This window comes from Dendrobium catenatum, unplaced genomic scaffold, assembly GCF_001605985.2.
Source record: "Dendrobium catenatum unplaced genomic scaffold, ASM160598v2 fragScaff_scaffold_501, whole genome shotgun sequence".
Taxonomy (NCBI): domain Eukaryota; kingdom Viridiplantae; phylum Streptophyta; class Magnoliopsida; order Asparagales; family Orchidaceae; genus Dendrobium; species Dendrobium catenatum.
The window spans coordinates 87312-99794 of record NW_021318963.1 but is presented as its reverse complement, the minus strand read 5'-3'; the positions used below and the strand labels follow the sequence as shown (position 1 = coordinate 99794).

General features: G+C 33.9%; 1 protein-coding gene across 1 annotated transcript in view; it reads right to left on the bottom strand.

The window, feature by feature from the left end:
• LOC110094969 (folylpolyglutamate synthase-like) overlaps positions 1 to 11887 on the bottom strand; it is a 32885-nt gene extending 20998 nt beyond the window's left edge. Inside the window, 13 exon segments of the mRNA XM_020820326.2 lie at positions 669 to 753; positions 892 to 1065; positions 1068 to 1145; positions 1222 to 1386; positions 1511 to 1588; positions 1696 to 1742; positions 2804 to 2864; positions 3079 to 3137; positions 3434 to 3515; positions 3910 to 3967; positions 11211 to 11320; positions 11419 to 11484; positions 11572 to 11887. Coding sequence (XP_020675985.2) covers positions 669 to 753; positions 892 to 1065; positions 1068 to 1145; positions 1222 to 1386; positions 1511 to 1588; positions 1696 to 1742; positions 2804 to 2864; positions 3079 to 3137; positions 3434 to 3515; positions 3910 to 3967; positions 11211 to 11320; positions 11419 to 11484; positions 11572 to 11589 — 1081 coding nt within the window. The 5' untranslated portion in view covers positions 11590 to 11887.
• Between the last annotated feature and the right edge of the window lie 596 nt (positions 11888 to 12483).

Here is a 12483-nt window from a genome sequence, read left to right as displayed (position 1 = left end):
TAGGCTTATCTCTTACGTTGGTTATATGAATCCCTCTTCTCAACTAACTCCTGTCGAGATTTGCAAACTGTTTTAGCTCTACTTTTACTAAGTATTTTTGCTCAACCATTCATCATATTATGTTTAGTCTACCAGTACTGCAATTCCTTGTAAACACTTTAAGCAACCCTTGTTTATCTAATTTTAAGTGCATCCAATGAACATTCAGATCTCACATCCCAACCCAAACTATAAAGTAAATTAATCAAAAAGGAAATTTAGTTACTTATCTGTAAGGCAAAAGATTAGTCATACAAGTCAAAAATACCGACAACTTCAAACCATGACAATAACAAAATAAGGAATAACAAATCAAAGAAAAGAAAAAAGTTTGAATGGCAATAATGAAAGTGAATCAATAAAGTCAATTACAAGAAAATAAATTATTGAGGCATTAAATGATAGAGAACAAAATACAAGGGATGGTGCTAGAGTTCAACTTATCAGTTATCACATAGTAGCATGGTAACAATAGAACTGGTAGTAGGTTCCAACGTAGAGGTGCCCATTTAGCAGGCCTCACAGTTAATGGGAGAAAGATCAGGAGGGTTTTTGTAATTGAACAACAGAATTCTACTTGCACGAGTTGAAGTGGTGTTCTTCAAATATCAAGAAGAAATAGAATTTACCATTGTATGAACAAGTAGACATGAGTGGTGCAAGCAACAGTTGAGGATCTCTGACTGACATGCAGTTGAATATAAGTATCGGCACCTTGTTTCCAGGGAACATATAATAAAAAAGAAAAAGAAATTGCCAAATTTACTTTGAACAAAATAAAAACCCTCCACAAAGAATATTGCATGAATATCTAGACAAGGTAATGGAAATATCAAAGAAAATGAGATTTACCAGTCTAGCACTGCTACTATTCTCAGGCTGCTCATGGTGGTATATATACCGAGCAGTTTCTTTGGTAGCATTAGAAAACCATCTTGCACACACTACCATACTCTCTGGACTGTGTGCTCCATCTAAATAAAAAACCAAGCCACCAGGACCGAGTGTTGGGCTTTGGGTACTAAATATGGATCAGGAACTATTTGTGCTCGTCCTTGTAAACGGGACAGCGTAAGTCCCCTTATAAACTGTTCTGGTAGACTCTTCTATTACCATGTCGAACATTATTGTTAAATTCCTCAATGTTGAAGCCAAAAATTCATCCATTAAGATCAAGCTTACAGTGTTTTGAGTAAATATGCCTTCTGAATGTACAGTTCTCTCCAGCCAGCTGCGTGACATGGAAATGGCGAGGCCTGCATTTATATACTGATGCTCACCATCAAGTCCAAGTTGTTGGCCATCCAATAAACCTCTGTCCAATGGTGATGCAACTTGAAGAGAAATCTGTAGTGGATTAGATTAGATACCGTTGCCTAGGAATTCTACAGTTGCTCAAAAATTTGAGTTTTAACCATATACAAGATAGCTTAACCTAAAGTAAATATGGATATGTTAAAATGGCGCTTACCCCTAATTGAGATGCTTTAGCCTTTAGAGTAGACATTGCTTCTTCAGGCTGGGACACAGTGTAAGCTGGAACTCCTTGCTATGTCAATAAATAAAAAAGGGGAAAAGCAGAGCAAGAAAGTCATTTGAGATGAGAGACACAATTTAGTTGTAGCACAAAAATAACATCTCTGCATCATTAACCACCTTAAAGATGCCAGCCTTCTCCCCTGCAATTTCTCCCAGAGTATTGCCTGCTTATAGAAGAAATAACTAATAGACAGTGAAAACGAACGGCCATTGTCAATAATGATGACTACGTCTAATTTGCTAGCTTAATGTCGTTGATGCCTACAAACAAAATGTTCAACCACTAACAAGATGGGTTTGTTTTGATTAGAGAATGATCTAAATAAATCTTTGAACTATACTAGGTCAAAGGCTAAGAAGCTGAAAACTGCATGGAATTCCTGGAGGTTCCAACCAATTTCAAGAACCTTTATTCTTGCCTGGCCAAATTTATGCTGCTTCATTGAAGGTTTTTCTTTTTATTGTTATTGTTGTCTCTTAATGACTTTTGACTTTTGCTTATTTGTTCTCCTACCTTTTTGTTCATCTACTGTTTGATGATATTTTGCAGTAACTAAATCTTGAAAACTTTTATTTTTAATGCAACTTTTAGGACTGGCTTGTCCTACAAGCTTTCCTTCACCAAAAACAAATAAAATTATAAATTAAAAATAATTAATTAAAAAAAAAAAGATAACCATTATGAGACAAGACATATCTAGTATAGATGTCAAACTATTAGCTGCATGGCAAGGTTTTATGCATAATACTATTAGCCGGGTGATTAATCCAAGTACTTCTGTCTCCAGCTGTTTCTACAATGTAAACGCTGTGGCTCTAAGCATCAATGAGCCCTTAAGCGAATCAACATAATTCATAGACAAAGTAAATAAAGCTAACTACATATAAGGTACACCTACTTCAGTATGGACTCTGATTAAGGTAGTAAAAATTAAAAATAAATAAAAAAACAACATAAAATACTCAAGAACATGAAACAACATGGCATGCTAATCATGAATTGGACATAAAGTTTAACTATAATCATAGATCAGTCTTGTACATTACTTTTAGCCATTTGTAAAATTGCTTAAATAATAACATGGCATAACAACAAATGAGGTGATCTTACACCAATATAACTATTTAATGTATGTGTTCAGACCCCATAAAAGAGCAAAATAAGATAAATAATTCCCATCTTCATGATATCAATGAATAATAGATATCTGGAACTACAGCTTACCAAGTATTTCCATATGATCATATCCAAGAGAACAAATCCCACACACAATAGGTGTTCGAATCTGAATAAAGCTATTGAAGTCAACATTTCTTTTTCTAATGCCCAAATGATTAAATAATTAATCATTCAATCATACTACAGATTAGTAGCTTCAAAAAACTGATAATATTATAAAAAAAAAATGCATGTGAGAATAAAAGTACGTCCATTATCATGAATCACCATAAATCACAAAGTTCCAGTGTTTCTAGATAACATAATCCGTAATCCCATACCACATTAGTTGCATCAAATTTCCCACCTAAACCAACCTCCACAATGGCAACATCCACCTGCAATTTAAATGCAAGATAATCCATAATATAGACCCTGATCCATAACATTTGGCAATCCACGCATTGAAACAAAATTCAGCATTCAAGACAAAGGCAAAGCATTATATCTTTGCTAAATAAAATTCTTCATTAAGGGCAAAGGCCTTTTACATGTTTTCTACGTAGAAAATATAAAAATTGACCAAAATATATAGATGAACAAAGGAGCAAGATCCGAAGATGTGCACAAGTGTTGAAGCAATCTTCTATGTTCACCTCCAACATTACTTGCATAAGCATTCTATGTAGAACTTATTTTCTGCCACAAAAATCTTGAATGCAAGCAGTGCAAGGAAGCGGAAATAAGTTGGTATCGGCACATCATCATTTATTTTCTCCTGCACAGCAGAGAAGAAGGCAGTTATAAAATATCTCTTGCAATAAAGCAATACGTTCTCAGGGATGCGATAGGTTTTTTAACATTAGATAGAGCGTAAAATGTGTTATCCACAAACAAACTACAAGATAAACAAACCGAAAAGAATTGTGGAATAACTTAGAAAAGAACAATGAGGACTAACTTAGCATATTAAAAATGAATAATATCGATTGTTATGCATGGTAGATACTCTTCAATAGGAAGCCTTCAATTGAACTTAAATAGGAATCCTTCAACATGCTTAAAAACCTCAAAAGAACAAGATGCTTGATAATGATGCAAAATCCATAACAAGACGTGGCATGGAAAGAATATGTCAAAAAGTTTATTGAAAGCAAAACAAATAAAATTACCTGTAATATATCCCAAGACCAGAAGTATGCTGTAAATTTCTCCTCGGAAATATCCGTTCTGTGATATTCATGCACTGATGTAAGAACAAAAAATGTACTTCATGATAATAAGATCAATAAATGACCCTCTAGATAAAAAGAAAAAAAAAATCTAATATGGAACCAGTTTGTCGTTGATCTATTCCATTTTTTAAAGTACTCTAAGAGAATCAATCAAAACGAGAAGTCTCGTTGGAGGCCTAAAAAGAGATAATTGTAACTTTTTTTCATAAAGGACTATGATTTTGGTGACCGTATTCTTTTATTCTAAGAAAAAAAAAACTCATTTATTTTTCACTAAAATGTAAACAACCCAGTCTGGCCTTCCTTGTCTCACACAAACTGCTAGCAGACAGCGTTTCCCTGCACAGATTTTGCCCTCCCTCCCTCTGCTATTAGAAACACTATGCTCTATCCATTATCTTCGTTGGTGCCTCAGCTGTCACAGGTTTTATGACTCTGCACTCTCCTTTTATCCCATTGTTGTGAGCTTTCCATCGTGATCTTCTTCCTCATTAGTGAAAATGCTGGCCTTGTTGCTCTTTTATTTCTCTGCTCCTCCCGAGTTTGTAAAGAACAACTCTTTTCTCATTGAGCTCTTGCTTATGTGACAAGGTATGGTATAGGGTTAGTCATTCGTGTCTCCATCTTTTCTGACTTCTTCCTTCAGCCTCATTGCAATTAATTTATTGTTCATATATGTTCTCTTCAGAAACTTCATTGTGTTCTCTTTGGTCCTACGTTGCTTGAGCCGTTCTCCCTTTCTTTTCATTATGGATAGATATGTTAATTCCTTGTAATGTTCATACGGGTTTTGATAACATATATTTGGAGGTAGATTATACAATAAAGTTTATAATTATAGGTTTAACTTTAAATAATAATAAAAATTAATTTAGATTAATTATGATCTAGTTATGATTATCTACGGTGTAACAACATTAGTTGACTATTGTAATTTAACAACAAATTACATGTGTATGCTATTGATGGAGAGTCTAGGCATAACAAAAGAGGGGGAAAATTAGGATTGCATAGGAACTTTTGATCTTTTTTCAAAATTCTTATCAATTTAAACCCCTCATAATCAATCAAATGAAAAATAATAATTAAACAATCAAATCAAACACACAACATAAGTGAACTAACTTGTACGTGTATAAAGTAAAGAAAGCTTGTGAACAATATTAGTATTAAGCTTAATATTACAAATTTACTTCACCATAAAAGCTTAAAAATCTTGATTCAACAAATACTAACCACACGTGTCCCAAAAAATAGATAATGGCGGATGAAAAAATTTTATGCTTCCGAGAGAACTTTTTTTTTTTAAGCAAAGAAAATGTTAACTAACTGCATTAGAATAAGATGCACAAAACACATGAATCACCACATAGGCATTAAAAAAAAGCAATTAATTAAATATATAAGAAAGAGAATCAAAGCTATACAACAATGGACACGATTTTTATATAGTTTGGCACCCACTCAGCCTAAATCTACACCTCAGCCTTCCCCTGCTTAAGATTCCACCATAGGACCTACAACCATAAGCCAAACTACTTCAATCCTCGAGTAGATAAATAAACCTTTAAACAATGCTTTTTCAAGGAAGAGAGCAACCACTTCTTGTTTCAACCAGAGCACCCACTATAAGTTTTATGACCAAAGCTTCTTGAAATCTCTCTAAACTTGGCACATACAATGATCATAAAATTCCTAGCCAAGTTCTATTGAACTTTAGTGATGAACAGAGAAAATTACCAACTTATTTAGAAGTAACGCAATCTCTTGCAAAATTATTATAAAATATACAAGGGCAAACTAAAATATGCTTAAAGAGATTGAGAAAAAATGTTAACAAAATAAAGTTTTCAAGGATATTATTCTCAATGAACACTTAATTTTTCTCCTTTAAACCCTTTTAGTTAGCCTGACATTTCGAAAAATTAGAAATCATACATTCATTCTATTTTTTCTTAAATAAATAAGGTAATTATAAATTAAGATATTATCTTAAAATTGATGAGGACATCGACAGACGCTACCGACATGTTTATCGCCGCCGGCGAAACCGCAGATCGACGGCCACGATTCATCGCCTCTACTTTTGATTTAGATATCATGATGTAATTTATTATTAGCTTGTTTCATTTACTGTCTTTCCATTTTTACCCCTGTGGGGAGTTATTTTGTCATTGTAGCCCAGAGGGCAATTTAGTATTTTCACTTTGTATGAGTTGAAACCTATATATAGTGGTCTCTTGTATCATTTTGAGTTTAATGAATATTTGAATCAAATTTTGTGTTGTCTTCTTCTTCTTGCATGAGAGCTAGAGAAGGGTGATTGAGCTCAGGGTGAGCGTGTGCAATACCCACCAGTCGTTGGAAGCGTCCTCGACTCGTGGTTCATGTTATCTTCTTGTTTTCTTTTCTAAATTTCGATTCTCTTTTCTCCACCATAACCTCCATACGAGATCACATCACCCACCGCTTTACCCACTCGTTTTCCTCCACCATAACCCACGCCCCCTCAAGAATTTTCTCTAACCAACGGCAAGCCTCCCTCCTCCTTTGGCCGCCGGCCACCTCCATGCCCAAGCCATGATGGGGATGTTAATTCCCCTAACGGCTCCTTGATTGTAGCCTAGTAATAAATTTAGGAGTTACTCATTTTGAATTTCAAAATTTGAAATTCAAAACTTTCCATATTTGTCAAATTCCAAAAAAGGAAAGTTTTGAAATTGATCCAATGCAAATCTCATATCATGAGGAGTTACTAATTTTCATCCTAGGTTGCAACAACCTATTTGGGAAGTGCTTAATCTCTCCCTAACCTAGCCGCCGGCCCCATCAAAGGGGGAATTCCCTTTAAGACTTTAAGGTTAGTTAATGACAATTAAAGCTCTTGATTCAAATTTCAAATCCAATTTAACTCCCTCCAAATTTACTTGAAATCTGAAATTAAATTCAAATTTTTATAAATCTCCCCTCTCCCTCAACCATGTCGCCGGCCACCTAAGGAGGAATCCCATTAATGCAATTTTAATGCATTCATTACACCTATTTCAAAATCCAAATTCAAATTATTCTCCCTCCAAATTTAATTAAATCTGAAATTAAATTCAGATTTTGATTAAACTCCCCCCACACCTCCTCTTCACCTAATCTCCTAACCCTAGCCAACCTCTCACACCCATTGCCGCCCCTCCTTGCTCTCTTCCCCACCTTAGGCTGGCCCTCTCTTCATCCCCCTTGAGAGGTTGAGACAAAGAAGAAGACGACAACATTCCCCCCATCCACTTCAATGTTGAATGGCGGATCCCGAGCTTGAGTGGGGTCTTGTATTCAACGCCGACGGAAGCATCAACATTCTAAGATCTCCGTGCTTTGACGTAGGATTTGAACACGAGACCACCGTGGAAGAATATTTGGACCGAGTCGTCCCGATTCTTGCTAGCATCTTCGACCGACGATTTTCAAGCCACAATTGGAGCCTCGTAAGCCGCCCACTACCTCCTTCCCCGCCGTCTACTTTTCCACCAACAAGATTCTTCGGTGTCGCTTCTCTAGTGGTAATATCCTTCATCACTAGGATCTTCTTTCTCCGCTAAAAGCCTACTATTAATTGAGAGAAACGGCCTCAAGGTGAAATTCTCATTGTTAAGTGTTGGATTTTGTTGATTGTATTTAGCATTTAAATCTCCTTGAAATTTGAATGAATAGCTTTGGTTAATTTCTCTATTGCTAATCTTTGGCCTAAGCAAGTTAACTTTTCTAATTCTTAACTCTATCTTGCATAATCGAAATAAACTTATAAGAGCAAACTTAAACAATTCTCTTTTTAATTTTAATCGTAACTCCTAGTAGTTTCACATCAAAAATAGTATACAAATAAGCTTAAAAGTAATACTAAAAACTTTCTAAAAGAGCCCAAATAGCTCGCAAAATCTCCTACAACAGCTAATCAAGTTGGACAATACCGGATGGATTGAGCATGTCATCGCCAGATGAGGTCGTGCTACTAACACACTCTATTTTAGCATGTTCTAGGAGCGACAATGAATATAATTTTAAAAACTATTAAATATATATAATAACTGAATCATTTTAAATGCAAACTATAACATATTATACATGAAATTATATCTAATAACTCAATGAATTCAATGGAATCAAAATTAAGCTCGAATTTATGAAGTATAATAAATTTATATAGTTATCAATATGAAGATCTAATTAACTATAAAATAATTAAGTAAATTTAATGAATTGAATGAGATATATAGAATCAATTAAAACTTACCAACATAGAAAACCATAATTAAAGAATATGAATCATATTATCATTAAATTTACTCAATCAATTTACATTGAAAATTTTTAAATACACTATAAGAAAATTAACATTAAATCTCTAACTTGCGCTCAAGTTTTCTTGAATTGTATATCTTGAGCTCATACTACAAATACTCCAAATTAGCCTGGTGAACAGTCACCATCACCATAATTGATAGTAAATTATTAACTTGAAAGAAAATATTTATTGAATAAGTAGATAATACAACATAAAATTTGTTATCATCAAATCATTATTAAGCCACAAATTAGTTACCTAGGGCAAATGAGAGCTCTTATTATTTAAGATCTTCGGGTTGGTCAACATCTAGTGTGTCCTTTTGGATCTCAATTGAGCTTTGGATTCCCGCTTTGCACACTAAGGTTTAACTTTCAATTGTCAGAAAATAAGTGCACGCTTCTTTATTTGAGTTCTCCATCATGTTCACTCCCGCACGCATGCACCATAGTATGCGATGGATGAAACTACCAATAGTAACCTCATATAAATATGTAAATCTAAAAGATCACCTAAATATTTCATTCAAACCTTTATCATCCTTGTGATCACTAAAATTATGATTTATTTAAACTATCACTAGCTTGCTTAAGCCATATTAGCAAGAATATTTTTCAAAGATATGTTATGAAGGGCCCTCTCATTACGTCCCGACAGGGGTATCCTTTAAAAAGCCTTCTAGGAACGCTTATTGAGAAAAACTCCCAATGGTCTCGGCAACCTCCACTTCATCCAACAAATCTCCAAAAGTATGAATCTTCTTGAGCCTTCCATTGGCTCAAATTCCAAATATTATTTATTGAAGATCCCACCAAATTCATCAAATATTCCACACCATAGGATGAACACCCATATTATTGTAGAGCAAAACTAGTGAACCACGTTCAAGAGTCCTATAGCACACAAAATCATGAATCTTCCTAAGCCTACTACTAGCTCAGGTTCCAACAATCATTTATTGAAGATCCACCTAAAATCATCGCATTATGCCACACCATGTGATGAGCATCCAAATTTATTGTGTAGCAACACTAGCGAACCACGATTAGAAGTCTTATGCCGCACATTTATTTTCTAAGAGATCAAAACCATCAATTGCCCACCAGCTCAACTACATTGTCACACTTTGCAACCTAACCAAAGCTCTAAGTGCAGCAATGCTTCATACATTGACACACTCAATGCCCATTGCTTCTTATGAGATCTACTAATCACAGCCATGTTATATCCATTAGGCATAATAAGCACTAAGCTACAAATTAGTACTCTTAAAATTGCTACAAATACCCCTTAATTGAGACTAATTAGATGTTAAAAGTAGGGTCGCACACCTATCCATCATTTAAGTAAAAATTTGCTCTTCTACCAACTTTAATGCAAGAGAAAAGTTGTTTTGCTGTACCTTCCACAGCCTTCTCCAAGGATTCTCTCCTTTCATCCTTACCTCAGGCCTTCAAAGCATGGTTCGAGGTTAATGGCTTCTAGGATATTTCTTTCAAAGCTCATAAAGTTCCTCTATGAACCATTACATTAGCAAGAATGCTGGGGTGATGACATGACTTTATCTTCTTCTTTTCTTATCATATATTGTGTTTAAGTTGAACCTTTACAATGAATTTAATCCATCATTACAGTCTGTTTTCTTCTTATAAGTGCTATCTAGAACATACCTAAAGGTTCAACAAAACATATTTGGTGATAAAATAATCACCATTTTTTGTCATCCCTATCATGTAATATTATTCTAACCGAATGCTACGACAACATTAGTTATACTGATATTGCATTGTCAATTGTGCCTATTTTATTGTTCATGTTAACATAGTGTGCCTTGTTGTTTAAACTTTAATAAATAGAAGCTATCTGATGAGTTTGGATGGAAAACACATTTTAGTTAATTTTTTCCTTAGCAGATTCTACCACGTTGATTGGTGGATCCTCAAAACAAGCACAAGTTTTTAGCACTATGTATTCTGATGATATAGTATCTGTCTTAAGTTGTAGTTTCCTGTTTAGACGCTTCTAAGTTAACTGTTGCATTTATAGTTTGTTATTTTATTTCCAATAGTTGATGTTTTTTTTTTTAATGAAGGAATATTAAAATTCTATTGATTAAATAAATTTTTATTTCATATATTTATGATTTAAAATTTTTCTTGCATATGTTATTTATGAATCATTTTTTCCCTTGAATATAAAACTACATTACTTTAACTTTTTTTTTTTTTTTTGGTCTCATTGAGATTAATCCCCTTTATCAGACCTCCATTTGTTAAGATGTGCTATCTTCTGAACTTGGGGTATGGCAACAAAAAACAAACTCACAAATAATTTTGCAAAGCAGCTGAACATCGTTAAAAAATTCATTTCAGAGAATCTCCCGTCCTTTATTATTGACAAAGGAATATTATCGTAAAGAATGATAGATAACAAGAAATACACCAGTGGACCCTTAATGATGACTAGATCACTACAGGCCAAATAATTTTGCAAGGAAATATGAACTAGTTGGTAAGTTAAAAATGAAAACTCTATTACAGAAATTACTTCATAGTTTGACAGATAACGAGCCTAAGTAAATTGGTTAATGCTTTGATTGCTTTCCATTCTTGGGAAACTATTGCGTTTTTTAATCAACAAAAGAAATATCTGAACTGAATTCAAAAATAGAGTTCAATGTAAACAAACGCTGTACTGGCTCAGGAACTCAATTCTAACGTCCTCTACAAATTAACTGGTCTTAATCATCGCCTCATCGGTCCTAAATACTAAGTAAAGAAATACCGGCCACTTAATTAGATATACGGAGAAAAAAAAAAACTTTAAAACAAGTAGATCGGCTAATGGTCAAATCGAAAAAGTTTACAGCATACAAAAATGCACAAATTAAAATCCAAATACTAACCCATCTAATCGGAAGCGCTCCCGAACATCAATCAAGTGAGGAGAGGTGAAGAGGCCAGTGTGAAATCCACAGTTCCGCAAAATGGACTCCGTGAATGCACATGTCGAACCCTAACAAAATCCAATCCAAGCAAAGAACTAACATAAATTTTCTTACAAAACCAATACGACAGCACTAAATCCTTTCAAAATGATTTAAATTCTTCCACCTTCCCTTTAGTTCCAGCGACGTGGATAACCTTCAAACGTGACATAGAATCTTCCAGCTCCAAAATCTGCCACCCATCCAACTCAATTCAGTTCAAACCAAAACGATATCAGCATCATAGCACCAAATATGAATAAATGGAAACATACTGTACCTTCAAGTATTCGAACATCAGATCGAAGTGGTCGCCCTTGTTTGCCCCATCGGCTCTGGTGCGTCGAGTAATCAAAGAGGACAAGCAATTGAGAGCTTCCTCGTACGTTCGCGCCGGCTAACCAGGTTCGCCTTCACCATTTGAAGCCATATGCGCCTTCAACATTCTCAAATCCTGGACTGTGGGCAAAGTAGGATTGCTTGCCTCGGGCCATGCCGTCCGTGCAAGAATGGCGGGAGGAGATGAGGATGGTGATGAGTAGCTCGTCGAGGAGCACAGAATCATAGCGTTCCGTGGGACCAATCTACATCATTCGGTGGAATCTAATAATATATAAACGCTTATAATATATTATTTCAAATTATGATCAAATTTAAATGAAAATATGCTTGCATAAATTTTTTTTTTTTATATAGAACAGGTATTTGGATCTTCTCCTATCATACATAATAATAATTATAAATTTGTTATTATTTTATGCAAGTGAAATAATTATTTTGAATGATAGAACAATTTTTTCCAAATTTATATTTTAGTTTTAATTAACTGCACAAACATATCTATTTTCTGCAAATCATATATTTCATTTTAGACTATAAAATATTTGTTTTCAAAAGCTGAAACTAATCTAAGGCGTCCAAAATGATTTATAAAGATGCAGTGAGGTTATTTTAATTGTTCGTTATTTGAACTACTTTGTTTAGATATTATAACTTATGTTATATTTGGGACTATTTTTTTAATGATTATTAAAATAATTTTTTAATAAAAAAGTAAAAATTTTATCAAAAAAATTTTATTGAGTATTTTATCAATAAATACTCGACTCTAAGTATTATTGAATATTTTATAAATATTTATTGAGTATTTATTAATTTATTACGCATTCATTTAATATTTGCTCATTATTGT